This window comes from Orbicella franksi, chromosome 6 (genome assembly GCF_964199315.1).
Source record: "Orbicella franksi chromosome 6, jaOrbFran1.1, whole genome shotgun sequence".
Classification (NCBI taxonomy): domain Eukaryota; kingdom Metazoa; phylum Cnidaria; class Anthozoa; order Scleractinia; family Merulinidae; genus Orbicella; species Orbicella franksi.
This window is the reverse complement of record NC_138150.1, coordinates 21,216,651-21,239,367: the sequence shown is the minus strand read 5'-3', so window position 1 is coordinate 21,239,367 and position 22,717 is coordinate 21,216,651. Positions and strand designations below refer to the sequence as shown.

General features: G+C 37.8%; 2 protein-coding genes across 2 annotated transcripts; one reads left to right on the top strand and one right to left on the bottom strand.

Annotated features, from left to right (window-relative positions):
- The first annotated feature begins 890 nt into the window (after positions 1-890).
- LOC145489871 (transmembrane channel-like protein 7) lies at positions 891-19,888 on the top strand. Its single transcript, XM_081468940.1, has 18 exons — positions 891-1,114; positions 1,257-1,515; positions 2,999-3,071; positions 3,751-3,832; positions 4,318-4,532; positions 5,636-5,784; positions 6,462-6,609; positions 7,559-7,723; positions 8,765-8,934; positions 10,176-10,278; positions 11,258-11,355; positions 11,531-11,632; positions 12,093-12,168; positions 13,961-14,091; positions 14,694-14,723; positions 15,306-15,443; positions 16,099-16,177; positions 17,758-19,888. The coding sequence occupies exons 1-18, from the start codon at positions 1,033-1,035 to the stop codon at positions 17,884-17,886; spliced, it is 2,229 nt and encodes a 742-aa protein (XP_081325066.1). The 5' UTR covers positions 891-1,032; the 3' UTR covers positions 17,887-19,888.
- LOC145489882 (uncharacterized) lies at positions 19,703-22,707 on the bottom strand. The gene is made up of 3 exons (XM_081468953.1): positions 22,561-22,707; positions 22,361-22,478; positions 19,703-21,807 (listed from the first exon to the last, which is right to left on the bottom strand). Exons 1-3 carry the CDS (start codon positions 22,704-22,706, stop codon positions 21,766-21,768), a joined length of 306 nt encoding a protein of 101 aa, XP_081325079.1. The 5' UTR covers position 22,707; the 3' UTR covers positions 19,703-21,765.
- Between the last annotated feature and the right edge of the window lie 10 nt (positions 22,708-22,717).

Sequence of the window (22,717 nt, the reverse complement as noted above, 5' to 3'; positions counted from 1 at the left end):
AATATGAAAATGGATAAATATGAAATCACGGTAGCATCCAAGACGATCCAATGGTTGTCAGAATACCTAGAATATTGAAAGTATGCTGTCAACACGATCTGTCTTATTTGTGATGTTCATCAGCTGCTGAAGGACCATTGGGATCACGATTAAAAAAGCCATTAAAAATGATATTTACAAATTGCAAAGAGGTGCCAACAGAAACTTAATCCTCACATTAAGCTGACTCTCAGATCTAGGACTGTTTGAAATGAAAAAAAAAAAAATTGATTTCCGAATGCAGTCAATTACACGAGTATTGATGTAATTACAAAACTCTTCTTTACTAGTTCAGGTTTCCGGAAAAACGCAATATTCAAGACTGAATTTCACCGATGACTGGATGCAATGTACATCGTCTCTTATCAGTTTGTTTTTCAAAATATTGGTTGCTATTGAAAGATTTTTGGCACTGTATTTTAGTCCGATTGACGGCAAACAACCCACTTGTGTTTCTAAAAGTGGAAATGATATTACAAAGAGAGGGTTAAAGTCTCTCTGATAATATTGCTTCCCCGGGATTGCTTCTCAATCGCCGGGGTTAAAGTGGACAAAAGTAAATATGGCATACGTTTTCACGTGAAGCGATAGCTTGGTTTCTATTCTACTTGGTTATCGCACAGTATAGGAATAACTGATTTTTTAGGTCCCTTAGTGAATCAGGGCGAAATACTATGCTTAAACGTAATTAAATGATATTTTGAAATCTTTCAAGAGTAATGTGTTGTTTTTGCCCGTGACCATGAAATCAGAGGGTGTCGTTTACGTAGCAACTACTTTACCAATCGTCGTCGCTCATTGAAAATTCGTAAGACCAATCAGATGTCGCGTTTTATTTAGCACACGCTCACACTGAGTACTGTTCATCACGTTTCAGGAAGTTCGAGTAATGGCGCGTAATGTTTATGATTTTGCCACCATTTTGGCAGGATAACTTTAGATTCAGCAATGTTACAAGTACTACATGAACTTTAGTGTTCTTACTCTTTGGATATGAACGGTCGAGTATCACCAGGTCGCAATATATCGCAGTCTATGGAACTGCATAACATCGCCCCCGATGCACCGACCGAGTGTGAGTATCGCTCCTGAGAGATTTTCTGTGTTGATTGTCTCTTTTATCGCATCGTCTTGTGAACGATCACGAGATGTTTATATTTAGCTAGCCTCGCAAAACTGCATTTTTTTCCAACGACAACCGCGAATTTTCGTTGCAGTTCTGTATGGCGATTTGGAGGACGATTCTGCGACCGCCAGGTCAGTCAGCGGAGGCTTTCGAGAGCTTCCAAGCCGCAGCGCTCAGAGATCCATGCACAACACAAGCACCAGGAGAAGAAGCTCTGCAAGGAGAGGCTCAATGAGACCAACACATGATGTAGAGGTTATAAATGTCGAGGATTTCACAGATGAAGTTGAAGATGATCTGGCAAGCCCGAAAGAGCTTACACAACCCATGTCGGCAAAAAGGCGATACAAGTAAACTTATAAGTTCAGTTTCTTTAGAACTCAAAAGGCTTTTGGTTGGTTTTGTATTTTCCGCAAAGAGCGAGCAGCAGCTGTAGTCTCAACATCATGATTACGGGATCATTCAAGTTCCGTTTATCACGTAGGTTAGATTAAGGTTTCGGTTTATGATTTTTCGGAAATGAATACTCCAAGTAAGAACTTACAGCTGTATTTAAAACCTATCTTTAGGTTTGTGTTACGACTGTAAAGGTACTTGAAGCTAAATTTATTTCCGTTTTGTGTTCCGTGTGACAGAAGTTGCAATCGATTTGCGGATTAAAGTAACGTACATCAACTTGCATTTGTGTTGCGCTTATGATATGCCTTAATTCGTGTGGATTATCTCATACCGTAAGAAACGTGTCGTTTTCAACGCGTTTACGGTTGACAAAAGCAAATTTACAATATTAAATACCTAAAAGTCTTGAGGAAAGAGTTTAATTTCTTAAATTAACTACTAAAAGTTCGGAGAGGTGAACCCCTTCGTCATCAGGATAACAAATTGATGTTGTATAATCCGCCATATTTGAACTGTGTCTAACTTTAGCTTATAAATATTGAACTTACACCTAGCAAATATTGGTTTGTAAGTTTTATAACCCTTTCATAATTCTATCTTAAATTGAATTTTCTTTTTTTGTACTGCCGGCATGTCCTTGCTGTTCTTGTCCATATATGCACGATCAAGTTAGGTACACATCACACCAGCCCCTGCTTTGAGTCAAAATGGTAGTTAGTTGTTTACTCAAGGCTGTAACCAGACTTCAAACACAGACAAGGCAAACACAGCTTGCAAGCGACATAAGCACAAGCCTCTAGAGGGCTGTGGGGGCGTATACCCCACATCCTCAAAGTATCAAAATTAACTGGAGACGAGACTTAATTGAACACTCCTCTGAGGGGCTTTTTGGTGATCAATACAAATTATGTTAAAACCTAAATAAATGTAAATTAATGAAATGAATTAAAATAAATGAATCAAAACCTAAAATAAATTTGTTTTCTCACATTGTTTAATTCTAAAGAAAGATCATTTTACCATTTACTCCATGTTTCTATTGAGAATGCAAACGCTGCAATCTGATTGTGTTCTTGTGGAAATCTGCTTATCTGATTGGTTCTCTCATCATTTTATATTCAACAATTAGGTTATGAGCCAAGATTTCCCTCGTGTGAAAGTTGATGAGTGTGCAGCCTGACTCAACTGTTACGGTAGAAATCGAGAGCGAATAATCTGTAATCATTTTAGTATAAAACTACTAGTCATCCAAAACTTTAACTAAATCATTCTTCACTGACATGAAAAGGTAAACAAGCAGCTGCTAGTTTGTTAACAAGTGTGCCTTGCTATAGACTACTCACTGTTCACAAACTTAAACTGTTTAATACTTAAAGTGTTCCCCCATTTGTAAATTGTTTATTTTTTAACAACAGACATGTTTTTTGTTTCTAGGAGATCAATTAGAAATATTCAGAGGCAGAAACATATCTCCAGGTGGACAGCTTTCAAGTTAAGGATTGCTATGGTTAGTAACATACTGTACATGCAGTCTTGTTAAGTCTTTCCAAACCTCATCCTAAGTAATTTTGCCTTAATCCTCTATTAACCCCCCCCCCCCCCTTCTCTAACAAGTTGACAGTTACTTGTGATAATACACTGTTCATGGCTAGTCTTACGCAGCTCGTTTCGTCCCGGCTAAGGGACTCATCAGAGACCTTTCTGTTTGGCAAACTCGTTGGGCATCGCGCCCAAAGTCCCATTCGCTGACAAAATGATGATAGCAATCTCGCCTTATATCATCCCCTCTTTTTACCAATTTATTAAGCCTCCCACCTCTCTCTGCCTCCCCATTACTTTACAACCAGGGCTGGGTTGCTCAAAGCCCGATTAAGCTAACTCAGGATTAGCGAGAATTTTGTTTTCAGTTTTGTAACTAATCAGTAATGTGAACTGATCATCGACCAGGAGGGGAGGTTGTGCAGCTTATTGGTGTCCTGAGAGACACTTAGTAAGAAAAAATTGTACCTGATAAGAGGGGTGCTTATTCAAGGGGGACGCTAATTCAAGGATTGACAGTATCTAACTCTTTTACAAATGAGTGAGAAACTGATCACCTTCAGGGAATGCAAAAAACGAGTGAAACGAATAAAATAATTTAACTAAATAAGCTTTTTCTGATTATGTCACTGTCCCTTGTCCAAAAGTACTGGAAGCTAACCACATCATCAATATCTGAATGGAGTCAAGATCTTGAGCTGTGGAAAGGACATTTAAAAGAAGTGGAAGGTAAAACAAAAAGCAGTTCAGTTGGTTTGTAGACAGCCAGTAACAGTACTAATGGAATATACAAACTATTACTTAACTGCACTTCCCTTGCTAGTTCATGGGTTTCATTAAGGGCTGGGCATTGGGCAAATTGACTGGCTGTGGATACAATAATTTTGCCTGGCTGGTTTGACCATCTGGAGGAAAGCTTTTTTTATGAAGAAGTTCAGTTCAAAAAGGTTTGGCCCACCTGCTAAAACTAGTTGCCCTGCTGCTGAAAACATTAATGAAACCCCTGGTTAGTTGTTGTTGTTTTTTTTTTTACTAGACTGATTTCCATTTAGCCAGAATCAGATCTGTGAAGATGTTATTAAACCCTTATAATTATACTGAATGAAGTAATTTCTTACTCTAGATAAATGTCCTTGGAGCTGCATGTAATGCAGGTATGAATTTAAGTATGGCAATATGGTGTACACATCACTGATGTTTTATCCCTTTTGCAGGTCATTTTGGAAATGGAGTGTTATCATTCTTTATTTTCCTAAAGTGGTTACTCTTTTTGAATGTGGTGATCTTTACCCTGGAGTTTGCATTGATTTCGTTGCCGTCAATTATCATCGAGGCAAACATCACCTCGCAAGCCAACACAAACTTCTGCAATTTTCGAACTGAGTCAAGATCTACTGCAGACCAAGTTATAGACTTTGTCACAGGGCAGGTGAGTAAGGAATGTGTATATGATCTTTTGGAGTTGATCCCTACTTTATTAAGGGTTGGGGAGAGGGGTGGGTGAAGGGGGATGGGGTGTGTTTGAGAAGCATATATACAATGTTAGAGTTGCTGGAGTCCTGACTGAGAACTGTTCTGACTTTTTGCCTGTTTACTCTAACCAAACCTAGGGCTGTCATTTAGTTTTGAGTTGCCTGTTGGCCTGATCTTCCCACCCATAACGAGGATGAGGACCAGGGCAAGGGTGAATTACATCTGTATTCAACAACTGGCAGGTTCACTCATAACACCAAGGGTCCATTGAGCATGCTGAACTGTAAGGTGTCACAGGTTACAGCCCTCAGAGAAAGCTCTGCTAACCTCCACTAATGTTCAAACCACTAAACTGGCCACTTCCGCAATGACTAGGATATTGCATCCCAACCCCATCGATCCATACTTTTAACTCTAATCAAAAGCTCCCTTCAGTAGTCACTCTCTACAGTGGCCAGTTGATTCTGCTTCATGTGGGCTTTGGAAAGAGGTTCAATGGTAATTATCTAGAGTGAGTCCAGATTACTGTACGGGTCATGGAAAACCTGGAAAGTCATGGAATTTCATAACGGAATTTCATAATGTCATTTTCCAGGCCTGGAAAGTCATGGAAAAGCAAATGTACTTTCAGAGAATAAAAGTGCAAAAAGACCAAAAGTTGAAAAAATAACAGAAAACCGTTTTTAATTCCAGTAAAAAATAAACACTACCACGCATTCTATGCGTCATGATGTGGGAAAATACCTTAAATAATAGATGGTTTTGACAATACTTTGAGAACAACTGCTTAACATAGGTCATGGAAAACTCGGAAAGGTCGTGGAAAAGATCATGGAAAATCATGGAATTTTGACAGCTCAAATGATTACGAACCTTGTGTGTTATTCACTTGGAGATTTGTTCTTTGTAGTAGTTCAACTTTGTGCCTTCCCATGGTTTAGTTGTGGATTGAGTAGGCCAGGCAAGGTGTAGTGTTTGAGGACTCTACTGACAGACTGTCCTAATCATTGAATCTTGTGTGCTCAGATTCCTGATTTAGATGTGATTGTTGAATTTCAGGGCTGGATTAATACAACCCTCATGTTTTATGCTGGATACCCTGCCACTCCATTAATATCAGAAGAAGATGTGAAATATGACCTTCCATTAGCTTACCTTCTTGTTGGGGGCTCGTATTTCTTTTGTAGTCTTCTTCTCATGGTCAGCAAGTAAGTACATGTAATGCATGTCCTTTTCATCTTGGTTAGAAAAGAGTTTACTCGGAATGTAAAATGAGAATTACATGCAGCCCCCTCCCCCAGCAAAATCAACACATGCACAAAATATGCATAATTATGGAGTTTATTTTGTCTGCATCAAAAGTGAGACATTTTCTTTCTGGGAAAGCCAGGATTTCCCAAGATGACCAGAACGTATCCAAAAATCCAAAAATCTTGGAAGGTTTCCAACAATGGTGCAAAAATGTCCAAAGTTTCCATGAAAAAGGTGATGTTGGAATGTTGGAGGAATTGGAGGATAATATTTTATACCATCCAAAATGTTGAAAAACTACATCTTGCAGATTTGAAGAATACTGCAATTCAGGATTACAATTCTGAAGTATTGCAAGAATATCGCAATACTGCCAACCCCTATGTCACAGTAAAAGTACATGTCATGTAGGGTAGCTTGTTGCAAACATTATGGGTCATACAAACTTGAACTGCTTTGAGTGTTACTTTGCATCTTGCTACTTCCAAGGGCCAGTTTGTATGTAATTTCTGTTGCAAATTATGTTTGGAGACAGTGAAAAATGGAACTTTGTTCAAAATTGTGTCAGTTGTCTCATAGCATAGTATGAGCTTGTGTATGGTTTGACTTTATGGTTGCTCTTGTTTTTCTTTAGTTTAGCAAAGAATTTCCAACAAAGTTACATTGAAAGTGGTGGAACATCCTCATCCTTTTGCAACAAGGTGTTTGCCTCATGGGATTACTGCATATGTGATGAAAACACAGCCAAAGTTAGAAGTCAGAATATTGTACAAACTGTCAAGGTATGTGCTTTCTTGCAAGTGTTGCCAGTATACTGATCACGAGCAGTGTATTTGGTAGATGGTGCTTGTTACTGTAGTAACAGCTCAAAGTATGAAAGAAGCCTTCTCTTCTGTCAGGCCTGATGTTGTAGTTCAATGTAACTGCCAGTGTTAGGTTCGAACTTGGTTCTTATTATGCATGTAATAACAACAGATATATAAATGACCCATCAGTGTATTCAAGACTTTTATCAGAGGGGTCCTGCAAGATCAAGGAGAAATAATTTTGCTGATTCAAAGAGTATTTGATAAGAATGGTAAATGTTGCACAAGAGGGGCTGTGAGGGGCAAACGCATTCAATGGTTATGTAATGACATAACTCTGCAAAAAGAAACCCGGGCCTGGTTGTTTGAATGCCAATTAATACTAACCCAGAATTAAAATCTGACGGAAGTATTACTGTAATTTTGCTTCACTCCATAAAAATGTTTTTCAGTACTTATGTTTTGTGCAGTTTGAGATTATTTTAACTCAAAACAGAAGGACATACTTGTAACATAAACTGACAAACTTACCGAAAAGTTTCAAAACTGAAATTAAAATTCTTGCTAATCCTGGGTTAGCTTAACCATGCTTTGAACAACCTGGCCGAATAATGGCTAAACTCATTTAATTAGTGAATAAAAATCCTGGATTGTTTGAAAAGTGCTAAACAAGGCAGGTGTTTCATTAAATTTTTAAACAGGAGGGCAACTGGTTTTCATAGGCAGATAAAACTATTTGAACTGAACTTCTTTATAACCAAAACTTTCCACTAGATGGCCCCTAATGAAACCCTTGCGAGTGATTTCTGGATTATAGAAGACAGTCAGTTACTGTATGATAGTACCTTTGTCTGTGTACTGACCTGATTAGCAGCGAATTGTTACGCAATAAATTTATTTTATCATATGCCTTTGTGTTCTGTAGGCAGAATTGGCTGAAGAGGAGCGACTGCTTAGAGTGCAAAATCGAACAACAGGCCAAAAATGTCGGCTTTACACTGTTCGAGGTTTAATCACTCTGCTGGTGACAGGACTACTTGGAGCAGGCGTGTATGCTATCGTTGTTACTGTTGAACTTTCTACAGACCCTGTAAGTACTCTCTCTCTCTACTGTAGTTTATTTAAGAAGTAGAAAACATGTACCGTGTTTCCATTGAGTTATAGAAACACGAATGGAAGTTTGGGAGAACGAGGAATGCTGTGGGAACATGAGCCGTAGGCGAGTGTTTCCACAGCTTTTTCGAGTTCTCCCAAACTTTCACGTGTGTTTCTATAACTCAGTAGAAACATGGAGAACATGTTTTCTATTTCTTTTAGAAAACACCGCGACGAAAAAAAGAAAAACATCTTGTTTACTTTGATCATAAAAATGTAAATTCTCTTTGCTCGCGCCATCATTATGTCAACAGCTCTTGCTAGTTCTGTGTGTCTATCGAGTTATAGAAAAACGATTTTCAACCAATCAGCGTGCATATTTTCTTAGGACTGTTCTCTAATGTAATATAATTAATATGTCTTGAACAGTATTCTCCATGTACTGTATTTTATTGATTAAATGCGTTTATTTCAAACTTGTCATTGTTGATCTGGCATTTATTTTTCATAAAAAAAGAAAACATATTTGACTTTTGTAGCTCATTTGACCGTGGAGTTTGTTAGAGTTTTATTCATTATTTGTGAGAGCTAAATATTTTATTATTATACCTGAAGCTTATTATATATGTCGAACATGAAGTCCTTGAGACGTTTAATCGAGAAAATACGTATGTAGGTTTCAAAGTTTGAATAAAATTTTAAATGCTGGTTTATATGCTGGGTTTCAAAGTTTCTGGTTGGTAGTCAGTTCCCCTGTTGTTTGCGAGATTTCTGTTTCCTAAATTAAGATGTCTTAAGAGGACATTAACATTGTGCAGTTCCTGAAAATATCCATACTCTCCCCACAGAGGGGAATGTAAGGTTACTGTAGACCTTAAAGGGCTGATTTTGTCCAAAGGTGTCTTTTTAAAGCGAAATTGCATTTGTTTCCAGCTTGAAGTGGAAATACATGTAAACTGTCAGATTTTTAGCTTCAGACCAGGTTCTACATAGACTTAATTAATTGTGTTTCTTCTTGATCTGTGTTTTCATTTAGAAATATCAGACGCAAGCAGCTGAAATAAGTAGCTTTCTGAAGACAGTGTTAAGTTTCTCACCATCACTGACAATCACCTTCCTGAACTTTATTTTGCCATTGCTTTTCAATGTGTTATCTAACTTTGAAGACTGGAGTCCACGGTTTGATGTGAATATTAACTTGTTTAGGTAGGTGCAGGATGATTCTGTTCTTATTATTCACTGGGAGTTGATAGTTGAAAATTAAGGTGGTTTACTACAGCTTTGATGGATTATAACAGCCCATCTCTTTTGAAACTTGAACAATTAAATTTCGACAAATGGCCAAAATGAATGACCAAGCACCTACGGAGAGAACGGGTACTGGTAGGTTAAATCATGTTTTCTCAAAATTTACCCATACGACCCCACCTCAAAATTTCAGGAATAAGAAATTGGCTCTGATTTAACATTCATGCAGAGTAAAATTAAAATCTTTTAGACAGATTTTTCACATACTAAGAAAATGTGAAATCAAAAATAGCTAAAAATGTTTCTTACAGGGTTTGACTTTCGGGAAAATACCTTGGAGCCAGCTGGCCCCTAAGTTTTTAGATTTGATTGCCAGCAGAAGTATTTGTGTGCTTGCCATTAAGCAAAAAAATTCTGGGAATTTTGGTTGAAAGTCAAATGGAACAGTAATTTTCCGGAAAATCCATTTGGAAATTGTAGACTACCTCCAGAGGTAGTCCTCTTTTTCTGTTTGGAACAGAAACATGGAAATTTCCTTACCATTTGGTAAATTTTCCAGTTTCCAGTCCAGAATTGGAGTGTATTAAATTTTGCAATTTTTGTTCTGTTAATTAATTAATCATTCATCGTGAACAATAGCGAACATAACAAAGCATACAATGTAAGGTACTGTATTCCCCAATAGGTACCTCTATATTTACACTCTGATAAACTTTGTTCTTATCATGTTCTGTTTGATGGCTGCACAAGCGAGATTTTGAAGAACTTAGCAGCAGAGGACAGTTCTGACAGTGAGAATGGTGTAGTGGAAGTTAACTGATGGACAGAATCAGACAAAAAAAACTCCTAAACATGAGGCTGAGACATGTTGGAATACCTGTAATAATTTAAAAACAGTTCAACAGCTTGAATTTCATTATTAATTGATATTATAAAGGTATTAAATTTTGCAATTTTAATCTTCGTGTGTCATATATTCTGTAAGTATTAAATTTTGCGATGTTTTCAAATCGCGAAAATCGTGAAATTTAGTACTTGCGAAATTTAGTGAGAATAAGGTTATCAGACGGAAGATTGTTCCAGTCAATGGTGGTTCTTGACTAGAAACTATTCTTATAGGTGTCAGAGCATGTCTGGAGCAGGATGAATTTCAATGGATGAGATGATTTAAATTCTTCTATGTACTATTTGTTTCGTAGGACTGTCCTGTTAAGGCTGGCGTCAATAGCTGTACTGATGATAACACTCTATGTAGAGGTGGAAAGCAGATGTGATAAAAACCCAACCACGTGTTGTCAACAGGTAAGGCATCTTGCAGGGGTTTCAACAAGATTTTTATCAGGAGGGCATCAGAATTTGACATCCAAGCAGAAAATCCGATATAAAATTAGGGTTTGTTTTTTACTTAAAATAAGTTCAACATTTTAGAAGACTGTTAGACAGTCTTGTAAAAAAGACAAGAACAATACCACATAAATATCGATGAAGCAGATGTGCAAATGCTGTTTTACAGCTGGTCAATTTGCCCAGTACCTGGGGCCCGTTTCTCAAAAGCCCCGGAAACTTTTCGGGCCCGTAAAGCCATTTTTAGTTCATCTGTATCTAAAAACGGAGAAGTGTATACGCCTGAAACTTCTTGTATGAAGGGAACCTCTGTTCATATTAAGAATATGTAAACAAAACAGCTCTGTAATAGTAAGGGTAGAGATTTTGCTACAGCTTTCCGGGCCTGAAAAGTTTCCAGGACTTTCGAGAAACGGGCCCCTGGTCCTTAATGAAATCCCCGTGTCTTGGATCCTGTTTGCCCTTTCCTAGGGTGAATTCATAATGTTGTAAAGTCAGAATCTCTAGATTACATAAATTTTTGCATGGAAACGTTGTGAAGAAATAATTACCAGTAAACCGTCTGAAAACTATCGTGAAGTAGCAGTTTGTTTGTAGCCAATCAATATCAATGTTAGGAAGCATGATAAAATAAATTATTCAATCATAGGACATTACATTTTTAAAGCACAAAATGGTTCATTGAATTTTTCCTGCATAGCAGTACATGTATGTTATGTGACCTTTGTGAGTCACAAATTCTCCTCCTGTGGGGCAAGTATCTTGGATTGAAAACATTTTTCATTTCTCTAGGGTTAGAACAGCACGATCTCAAGAAAAGTGTCAAGAGAATAAGCACAAGTAACGATTAGATCTCTATTGATATACTCCTAGTATGCAGATTGAATATTTTTAATATAATTTTTGAATAATATCTTTTTTTAATTTCTGATTTCAGAATTGGGAAAACCAGATTGCTTCACAGATGTACATGCTGATTTGGATTGACTTTTTTCTGCACATCGTAGTGTCACTTGTGGGTACTACTATTTGGAAGTAAGTATAGTTCATATTTATCACAGTTCAGTAGTATTATTGGAAGTGGAGTGCAGCAAACTTTAAGTTATTGGATATAACACTAAAATGCTTTTGCATTGTCTACGTTGCACACCAGATCAGACCTATACAAGATTTTTTGCTGTATCTCACTGATGTAATGTTTAATTTTCAGACTGTTGTACAAACACACTTCTTGTTTCAAGAGATTTGGCTTGCCTGAATTTGACATCCCTAAACAGGTTCTACAGCTGGTGTATGGGGAATGCCTGATATGGTGAGTTACAGTAGTGTACTTGACATACAAGTTTCGTAGTGGCAACTACTGTTGATTTTATCTTTAGCGTGAACACATGAAAACATGATCTGGATAAGAATCAATCATTTGGAGTTTGGCGGACCAAGGTTCTAGAGGGGTTCAGGGCCATGCATGCTCCCCCAGCAAAGGTTTTGGATTTTAACTCTCTAAAGACCCCTTTCCTGTGTTCCTGAGTCATTAAATGAAAAATCTGACTGATTTTATGAAACAGTGGAAACTGGTATGGTGTCGTTCCTGGTACCCATTCACCACTTTGTATGCCATTTATAAGTAGACAGTGTACGTAGGGCATACATGTATGTAGCATGTTTATTTACTTAATATGTTATTGTGAAATGCAGTTTCTTATTTTGTGAACAAACATTTTTAGATGTGCAGCACACTATTATAAAAACTTGAAAATGTTTCTTTGTTGCAGGATTGGAACCTTCTTTAGCCCCCTCATGCCAGCAATGGGCGTTGTTAAACTTTTTTTGGTGTTCTACATCGAAAAGGTGTGTGGTTGGTTTTTCACCAATGCTGATAACGTGAAGTTGCCTGGGTGGTGGATTTTGTCTTGCTATCCATACGACACACAAATTTTGGATTGTTCCCTGTGTGTCACTGAATCATATTTTATAAATTTGTTCCAGTTAAAACAGGGGTTAATTTGCAGTTAACTAGTCCTCTTTGTCCAGGTAGGGACTCAGGGGCTGAAGGCTGCAATGGGATACAATGATTGCTTGTAGCAAAAAGATGTTTACTGGCTAATAAAAGATGCATTGTCTATGCAATGTGGAAGTGTCACCTCACTAATTAATTATCCCCAGTTAACACATAACATCATCAGCTTGCATTGTTTGTTTGAGTTTGTCAATACAGCAGTTTTAACTTGAGTGTCAAAAGTAACTTGCATTGGCCTTGGTTTTTCATAAGTAGGCTTAGCATTGTTGTAAAAAACATATGCCATTCTCTTTAGAAACCAATCAAAAAGTAAAATGAAAACCAATTGGAATCACTCACATATGTTCTCCTTTGCTTCACTCCAGTTACCACTATTTGCTTTGAGGCTTGGTTGGTTTCAGGGTTTGTATGCATCTTGAAAACTGTTGAATTCCAGGAGTTTGATTTCAAGGCCTTGAAAGTACTTGAAATTGGTTTTCGGTCCTTGAAAGTCCTTGAGTTTTCCATAGAATGAGGTTGAAAAATATTAATGCTTTTGAGGCTTTAAATTGAATAAAAGCTAGTGAAATCAAATGTTCAGGTAAGCAAAACAGAACGTTCTCAATACTCATGAAATGTGTGAAAACACTTGTTTTTCGTTCCCAGTGCTCTCTCTCGTTACTCTTGCGCATGTATGGTGAGCTAAGGGTGCACAGCATATGTCTGGTTTGCACGTGTTTTCAAGCTCTCATTCTCTGGCATTTCTGTATGTGTGTTGGGGTTTAGTTGGGTGCCACAATGCCAGGCAGGTGTCATTCAACACAAACATTTTGCTTGGTTTGAGGTAAATTGTCATAAAAAACAGTCCTGGAAATATCTAAGAAGGATCCTGGAAAGTCGTTGAAAAGTCCTTGAATTTTTTGCCTGAAAAAGTGTATGAACTCTGTGGTTTGCTGGATTGTCTATGGGTCCTTTGTTATTGGCAGCTGAAGGAGTGATCTGTTGGGGTTAGTTTCTCAACACCCAAGTTAAAACGTCTCTATCAGTTTATGAGTACATGTAACAGTAGTGGTGTAATGATTAATCAAATTCTTGATTAATTGTGATAATCATTATGACTGTTCGGTTCAATTCACAATTCTTTGATTCCACGTTTTGATTTTAGTTCGATTTTTTGCATACCTTTCCCTGAGTGCCCTCAGTGAGTTATTATAATTATTGTGAAATCAGAATCCAGAACTCTTTAAAATGTGCATTTTTGATTGACGAGTAAAGACGTTTGCAGTTTGTACGCCATTTTGTGTTGCGTGGTAAAAATGTTGCCCTTCTACCACCCCTTGAGAATTTCCAAATAAGGCAAACCATGTGCGACATGCTCATTGTATCCTAAAACTGAGGCTTTAGGGTTGTATGTTGTTTAAATTGTGTATCATGTTGAAAGAATTAAAAAACATTAATATTTTGCATAATTCAATTGAAATAATTGAAATCGAAAGGCAGTAATTGAAATTGAATCGAATCGCAAGGAATATGAAACATTACACCCCTATCTAACACCATAACACCTTTCACCACTTGTACTGTTTGACTGAGTGTATTACTGGGCACAAGAAAACAAAATTTTCTTTGATTGTCTCTGTAAAGGTTGCCCTGATGTACAATAACAAGCCTTCGGACAAGGTTTACCAGGGAACTCGTTCAAATTACCTCTTCACTGTGTTGCTTTTGATCTCCTTCCTCATGTGTCTTGTTGCAGTTGGGTGGGGTGTCACAAGGTGAGCTGTAGGCATGGTAATAGTTTTTATGCAGTCGTGAACTACAATTTATTAATTTTATTGGCTTGATTAAGCTTCAGTAATGGCCGGGACATTCTAGCAGATTGTACTCAATTCCTGGTCTTGTCAGAAAATTCAGTTTTACAGAGCCTGTCTGGGGTGATAGCAAAAATTTGGGGTGGTACTTTGTTTACAGATTGTTGCTTTAATAGGGTCAACTCTGTGCCATCTTTACATTATCTGGGTTTGCTACTGGCTGGTTGTCCCGAAAGTAACAATCCAGGTTGTGAATGCAAGGATTTTCTTTAGGCATGTACAGTACTTAGTAATGTGTAACACTTTTGGTTGCCACTATTTTCAATTTTAATTATTATTAACTTGATGTGGCAAGTGTGGTGGCCTAATGGATAGTGTGATTGGACTCTGAATCAAATGGTCTGGGTGTGAGCCCTGGCCAGGGTCATTATGTCAGGGTCAATCAAGGTCAATCAGAATGTTGATGACCATGCCATTCTAAGTCAAGTTTATAAAATTGTGATATATTCCTATTTAGAATGTCAGTGTTATATATTATTAATCACTGTGTTCTTGAAACCTTCCAGGGTGAGGCCATCTTGCCAAGGACCATTCAGGTATGGTGTTGGTTCATGCCGTTTATTAGTAAATACTGCCTGTAAAACCAACAGCTGCTAAGTTGAATAATAATGTCCATGGAATTTTTTGGTGTGCTGGACCAATGTACATGTGGTGTGTTGACCTGATTGTTTGTGCTTTAGTAATTCAACTCTGAGTAGAGAAGTCTAGGTTTGAGCTCAGACCATGGTCATTCTGTTGTGTCTTTGGGCAAGACACTATTCTTTGTCTTGCAGTTACCTTTCTGTAGATTGCAGCACCTCTTTTGAGTATAAATGAGTGCCACCAAACTAGGGCAATCCAATGAAATACTGAGAGTTACAATGTTATACAACATGTGATAGGTATTCAATGCAGGCTTGGTTCATGCTGCAGAAACCAGGCTAAGCTCTGGAGCTGAGGGCTACTTTCTGGCATGAGCAGAGCCATCATGCCTTCCTTTCTGTAGCCATGTATTTGTTTTTAATTTAAAGTGTAGGTACATAAACCTTTCGCCCCTGTATCAAGTCGTGAACATACACCCCATCCCCCTTCTCGCGGCTAAATGACTAAATATTGTTTCTTTTGTATTTTTTGTTCAGCAATTTAAATTGCGATGCAGATAAGAGGATCTTTGGTGTTCTCAGTGATGAGATTGATTCATGGCCTTCATGGATCCAAGAAATCATAAACTACATAAGTACTGCAGCATTCATTTTTCCTATTCTGATGGTGATCTGGTAAGTAAAATATGCACTGATCTAAGGAGGTTACTTCATGAAATGATATGTGGTATGTAGCACTGCCTTTGCTGTCATGTATCTAGTCCACCTTACAGTGAAATTTTCAGTTTACTTCAGAAAAAGGCTCTTGTTCATGTAACTGATTTAATTGGATTTTATTATATGGCCAGCTCCGTGACTGGGCAAGATGAACCAAATCCTGTGCTGTGATTTGCTACCAAACAGGCAAGATGACCCTATCTTGCCCACTCAGGACTACCCTCTGTGTCCCGCAAGAAAAATTTCCCAGAAAGCCTTATAATAAATCCTTTATTGACCAAGCTTGATCAGTCAAGATGGCTGGATATTGGCCTTGTTCTTTTTTTGCGAGTTTGTGTGTACATCTCGACTCTGTCGTGGTCTGAATGCAGCCAATATCCCATGTATAATGCAGTCAAACCTTTGCCATTAGTCAGCTCTCTGCATTTGCCAGGAATTCTTGTTGTGACTATGCACCGTTAGTCATATTGAAACCTTCCTGTATCAGCCAACACCTCTGTGATGACCAGTTAACTTTCCCTCAGGGCAGTTGTTCTAGAGAGAGATACATATGTTTACCATAATTTGCCAAAGTCTGCTATGACTCACTCAGCTTGTTTGTTCTCATTTGCAGCTTGATGTTGTACTACTTCAGATCCATGACAAAGTCTCATTTGCATATGATTGAGATGCTTAAGGATCAGCTGGTGCTGGTAGGACAATTTTAGATCACTTTTTTTTTTACAAAAAAAAATTAAAAGGCTAGTTCTTGGCAAACAGGTGAACTCAAATGGAATGCATGAATTTATTGTGAAAACAAACCACAACCAATGAAAGCAAAGTAAAACAAAACCAAACAGGAAGTACTGTAATATATGTAATAATATTAGCAATTATATTCCACGGACACGCATTGAATATGAGATGATAGATAGTCTGCTGGCAGCCAGTTTAATCTCCAAGGGTCACTTGGACGAGTGTTTTAGTCATCGCCAATGCAAAAGGATAGTATGGCGGTGGCCGAGTAGGGAAGAAGGTGTGCTGTGCCCATGTCTCATCCCATTCCCCTTTAGGCTAAAGTGTCTTGCCTCATAACCCCAGCTGAATTTCAAGAGAAAAACAGACTGCTAGCAGTCTAGATGATAGATAGCCTCCCACGCAGATGCCCTTAGGGCTTGTCACATGTTCCTTCCCCACGAACGTCTGCTCAACGGACCGGTCACTTCTGTTCACTGGCGGTTAGCCAATCATAGCCTCTCTTCCTATCCATGGAAAGCTGGACTTTGACCCCACACTTCAATACGAGAAGTGAACGAGTTACACTAGCAACTATAGATGTACAGAGTATTTTAGAAATACCAACAAGTGATGAGATCCACTTGGAGGACTGAAACCATGTTGTTACCTGAACTAAGTCAAACAGTGGGATATACAACATGCAAAACAGTCAACTGATTAGCACGTAAATGGCTAAATTAGAATCATGTGGTGCCAGAACGGACTAAACCTATACATCGAGCTCGAGAGACATGAGCTTGATCAAATTGATGGAAGAAACGTAAGAACATCTCCAGAGAAATGTATAGCTTTCTTGAAGTAAAGCTACGGTGTCTCTGAAGAAAAACCGGACAAGGATAAATATGATATCTGTGATAAGAAGCAACATACTGTACTTGCAAACAGTTTTAATCAAACTGCAGCCAGGCGTGGCATCACAGTATAGAATGCAAGTAAGCAACATGTCATGGAAAATTTCATATTTTGCCCTTCAAAAGCAAATACTGAGAAACTTAAAAACATATCTTGCAATAGAAATGAGCCTAAAAAATGTATAAGCACATGGCAAACAGCAGAGGTGTCAAACGCTGTGAAGTGTCATGCAGATAACAATGGATTGGTTCTTTCAAAACAAAGGCTAACAGCCAGTTTATGGAAGTGGTGTGTTGAGCAGATGTTCGTGGGGTAGGAACACGTGACAAGCCCTAAGAGCGTCTGCATGGGAGGCTAGATGATAGATGGCCAACAAGAAGTGCAGTGCCGAGTTGGCGATAATCATCTCGTTTCCAACGAGCGTGAGTGGAATAATTGTTTTAATTATTAAAAATGCCCCATAAATATAGAAAACTAGAAATATAAAATAAAAATAAAGATGCCCCCAAAAATTATGGGTTCGCTTACTATAGTCGTAGAGCCATGGTATAATGGTTCATGTAACTTGATCCAGTTTTTAATAATTACTATTAAGGATAGTGAATGGAATTGATTTAAAAGATTATTCTGTTTGATATTTTAGGAGGGTAGGGACAAGAGATTCTTAATGGAAAAACTTGTGCAAGATGCAAAGAACACTGGAGATGATGATTCCTCCTCAGGACAGACACAGCATACTTCACTCCAACCACCCAGCAACTTACAGTTCTAACTTACATAATTATCAATTTCTTCAGGCTTAAGTGTATTTGACAGATATTTTTATATTTCATCATCTTGTCCTCTTTGTCCCACGGGGTCATACTGGGCATCCACATGAGTTGCCTTCTTTTCTGTCGGTCTTGAGCCGCTCTTTTAGCCTGGCACAAACTCATGTTGACCCCCATCAGGTCTTTCTGGATGTTTTTGCGCCACACGATTCTCAGTTTGCCACGTTTCTGTGTGCCTTGTGGGTTCATTTGCTTGGAAAAACAAGAACATTGATATCTTTGGTAAATGTTTATAATTTTGAAACAATTTTGAATATTATGCTTGATTGCCTTATTCCTAGTATATTTCACTTGTCTCTATTTGTTTGGTTCAAACAATATGTTGAGTTACCTTCTTGTTTTGATGTCACAGCCTGACTATAGTCCAAGGTCCTAACCCCCTGCAGTTTCTGACCCAACAAACATTACGATATCCATTTTTTTTCTTTTTGATTTCCATATCATGATCTTGTGTACATTCCATAAAGCAAATTGATAAGAAAATATCTGTCATATACACTTATTATTGATAAATGATTAGCTATTAAGTACCTGAACAAATTTATTTAGAAGTGCTGTATTTAGCAACTTCACGATTTATGGAGATGCATTCAGTACATATTTTATCAGATTATAACACCTGCATGTTGTAGTTTATTACCATCATTTGCAGTAGACTTGAATCACTTTCCTTGTAGCTCATAATTCAAAGAAGCCAAATTCATAACACTGGCAATTAAACGATGGTCATATTATTTTGGCTAGAGTGATTACTTTGGTTTTTGTCTTACGGCATTCAATTGAAAACTGCTTCAATAGGAACTTTACAGCAACACATTGCATAAGCTGTGGCAGCATGACCATGAGCAGAGAGAAGTCTGAAAGTTTAATTGATTATGGATGGGTATCCTAATTACTTACAAATACTGTTGAATCAACAACATATACCATACATATTCATAAACAGATTTACATTTCTGAAGTTGGTTTGTTTGGTTGGACTTAAAGACTAACTTAATTTTTATGCCATTGTGACAGAAGACATTTTAGAATAATATTATTACCTAGAATAATGTTGTTTATTTTTTCCTTAATGTACTTTTGCCAACTTATTGAAGGTAGTTTCTTGTGTGAAGACATTTTTCAAGATCAGTACTTTTGTACTGCAACTTTATTCAACTATACAATTACAGTGGCAATTTATGTAATAATATTATAGTGCCAGTGGTTGTTGATTGTAATATAGTGCCAGAAGTGTAAATAATTACTTCCAGTTTGGGCCACTTTGAGCAGATGTTGCAGGAATTTGTCACTTGAGGTAACTTTTTAATATTTTGGATTGTAGAGCAGGCTGTGGCCAAGACGTATTTAATAATATTATTATTTCACTGTGCATTTTAATAACATGTGCACTCAGAAGTTCAAAATGTAACAGTAGAATGGTAGCAAAAAACAAGATTGTTAAATTGAGTTTTAAACTTTTGGGTCCACATGCTGTTGAAAGGTGCAACATTTAAGGGGGTTTGGATACTTTATGTTAAAAATTTGTTTTTTGTGTTCTCTGACATTTGATAGGTGTCCAGAAACATGCTGTTCATGTATGCAGTTAATTGAAATTTAAGTAACAGTCAAGGTACACCAAACATTGGTATTGAGAAAATCTTTGTGGGCTGGACAGAGGACTACTTCTGTTATTTTACAAGCCCAGGGCAATATTTTTGTTACAGTGACATATGCTTTCAGAGCAAAATGGTTGTGATAACAGTTTGTTTTTGTTTCGCCAGAAAAAAAGCAGTGCTTTAGTTTAGGATTATTTGAGGAGTGCTCCTTAATTGCACCCATAAGTTATGAATTTTGAATTTATAGTCCAGTGGTTGTGCTGTGCACAGAATAACCTGTACATGGAACTTATTTAAAACAAGCTGCAGGGAGCAGCTTTTAATAAAAGGAGGTCTTTTATTCTGTATGTCTGTTGTATTGTTGTCTTTTATTTGTCAATGAGTACCTAGAAAAAATGTGGAAGTGCAATGGCCTCATGGTTAGTGTGCTCAACTTAGGATAAGGTCTGAGAACCCAGGTTTGAGAGCCCTGGCTAGGGACATTGTTTTGACTTCTTGGGCAGGACACTTCACTCTCAGTGCCTCTCTCCACCCAGGTGAATGAAGGTGTACCAGCAAATTTAATATTAGCGGGTAGCCCTGCGATGGACTAGCATCCCATCTAGGGAGGAGTAGAGATACTCTTAGTTGCTTTATGCTACAGGAACAGAGGATAATCACTGACCTGACGGGCCACTCGGCTCTTATGTAGACTTAGCTTGCGAACGCAGACGTATTTCTGGCTGTCACTTGTCTCTGCCGAAAATAACATCTGCGAATCTGAGCCAGGAAACGATTTCTGTGATGTAGGAATCTTAAGCCAATCACAGTTTAGCTCAAGTAGCCCCAGAACTACTGCGCGAGGTATTCCCTGTGAGGAGCACTCGAGTTTCATTCTATCATGGAATCTGATTGTCCAAGGAGAAACAAAAGTCATTACGTCACAGAAATCATTTCCTGGCTTGGTTTCGCAGATGTTATTTTCGGCGGAGACAAGCAATGGCAGGAAATACGTCTGCGTTCGCAGGCTAATGTAGACCTAAACAATTGTTTTTTTTAAACCAAGAAAATATAGGTCTGCAGTGCATATACATTTGTGCTGCAGGTATTGTTTTGTCTGGTAAGTATGCATGTGGCATAGAATACAAGAGGATAGGCCATGTTTCTTGGGCAAGACTGTTCTCGCTGGCTCTGGACCACCTTATCTTGCATTATATATTTCCACTCCCTCTCCATCAGATCAGTTCTGTCATGCAATTCCAGAGAGGGTTAAACAATGCACTGATGACTTGTTAAGCTCCATGTTATCACTAACTACAATTTTTACACCAAAAAATTAAAAAAAGAAATGATTAATGACAAAACTATGTTTTCTGTTTTATTATTCTATGGTCAAACTCTGTGAAGAACAAGAAATAAATGTTCAAAATGTGATTTGTTTGTTCTTCTACAGAGTTCAAATCTTACATTGCACGCTGTACAACTGACACTTGTCAAAGTTTTTGATTGATGTTTTTCTGATGGTTTCCATTTTAAACTGACCAATCAAAGTACAAGGACTGTGAGAGGCAGAGTTCTCAAGTTCAATGTTTGCTCTCCAGCAGTATCATTAGCAACTCTGTCCCCCTCACTTGCATTTTTGGTAATTAAAAACAAAGCCATCAGAAAAGTTGTCAAATAGACATTAAAAACTCAAGTTGAAAATCAATAAGGAACTTTGTCAAGTGGCAATAGTTCAGTTTCGAGTTGAAAGCAAAACATTTGCAAATACCAGTGAGAACATGCACTAACTGCAATGCTGTGTACTGTTTAAGCTCATGCTTCACGTTAGTGCAGGTATTTTGTGAACAATTTTCTTCAGATTTAGACTAACACTGTACAGATGAGTCGTCACTCTGTTTATTCAGTGGTCTCTGTTACAGAATTTAACCCAAAACTGACAATTCTGTGGTACACTGCACTGTTAAGGTGAAGAGTTTGAAATGCAGCACCTTTCTGATGTTGTGAGGTTTAATTGGCTTTAGGGACAAGGCAGTTGGGACTTTGCAGGTTGACGTAAGGCCACATGTTTTTACTTTGGTCACCAACCTAGTCAGAGTATCCTTCTTTGTGAAATTGCAGACTAGACATAAATCCAGTTGACCTTCAATAGTTGGACTGTCTAGTTTTAACTTGAATGTAATGATTGAGTTGAAAACCATAACTTGATGCAAGGTTTCTGGCAGAAGTTTCTTTTTTTAAAAATTATTTATCCCAATACACATCATAATGCTTCCGTAGTCTGATCTGCGAAATTAATAAAAACAGGATTTGTAAGCTTAGATCCGACAAAGAGAGATAAAAAGACCAATTTGAAAATGAGTATTAAACTAGTCTTATGAACCTGACTGACCAGGGGACGGTCAGATTCTTAAACAAGTTTTTATGATTTTCCCCTAGGCAAGACAAAGTCCCCTGGTCTGTTTGTGTTGGAAAAGGCATGGACTAGCCTGCCTCCAGAGGCCCCAGGTTCCAATCCATCTCCGTACTGCTTGATGGATTTGTGTCGTTGTTCCCAAATCCAAATTTCCCATGCTTTGTAAATAGCCAACTTGTAAGCCTCTCACCAGTTGGGGTTTTTAACAAGCTTTAGTTCAATTTTCGATACTTTTTTCCTGATTTATTGACGGGGGGTGTCTGGCTAGTGGTTTGATCTGCACAGTATCGAAAGAATGTATAATTCCGAAATTGATCCATTCTGTTTCTTGATGCCGAAATCGGTAAGATATAAGTTTATTATGCCTTATAAGAGAAATGGTTACATCATGAAAGCCAAGTAAACTTATAAGCTTCAACTCACAGTTTCTTTGCGGTAGCAGTCCCAGTATTCCGTTTGTTTTCTATGACATATACTAAACCAGCTTCGTCTCATGCATTCCTGAAGAGCAACATGCTCTTTAAAACAAGCTTCCATAGCCCTGAACGATCAACAATTCAAATAAGAACAGGTTTTATCACAGATCAAATGTCAGAGATCAAAATTTTGCCCAATAGACTCACATTGCTTTAACTACATATCTTATTAGGTCCCTGTCATTCTTTGGTTTTTCATTAGGAAATAAAGTCTTGCCTGCGTTTCCGAACGCCTCTTCTACTTTCGTCAAAACTTCCTTCACATTTTCCTTGACCTCTTTGATGTCCTCCATGTTGTTGATTC

What these genes read in the sequence shown, in the direction of transcription:
- LOC145489871 (XM_081468940.1), top strand. Translation starts at nt 1,033, where the DNA reads ATGAACGGTCGAGTATCACCAGGTCGCAATATATCGCAGTCTATGGAA. An exon ending in CCCCGATGCACCGACCGAGT is followed by an intron (nt 1,115 to 1,256) that starts GTGAGTATCGCT and finishes TTTTCGTTGCAG; the next exon opens with TTCTGTATGGCGATTTGGAG. An exon ending in CAACCACGTGTTGTCAACAG is followed by an intron (nt 10,279 to 11,257) that starts GTAAGGCATCTT and finishes TTCTGATTTCAG; the next exon opens with AATTGGGAAAACCAGATTGC.
- LOC145489882 (XM_081468953.1), bottom strand. Translation starts at nt 22,706, where the DNA reads ATGGAGGACATCAAAGAGGTCAAGGAAAATGTGAAGGAAGTTTTGACG. An exon ending in AGATATGTAGTTAAAGCAAT is followed by an intron (nt 22,479 to 22,560) that starts GTGAGTCTATTG and finishes TTGATCGTTCAG; the next exon opens with GGCTATGGAAGCTTGTTTTA. An exon ending in ACTGCTACCGCAAAGAAACT is followed by an intron (nt 21,808 to 22,360) that starts GTGAGTTGAAGC and finishes TTAATTTCGCAG; the next exon opens with ATCAGACTACGGAAGCATTA.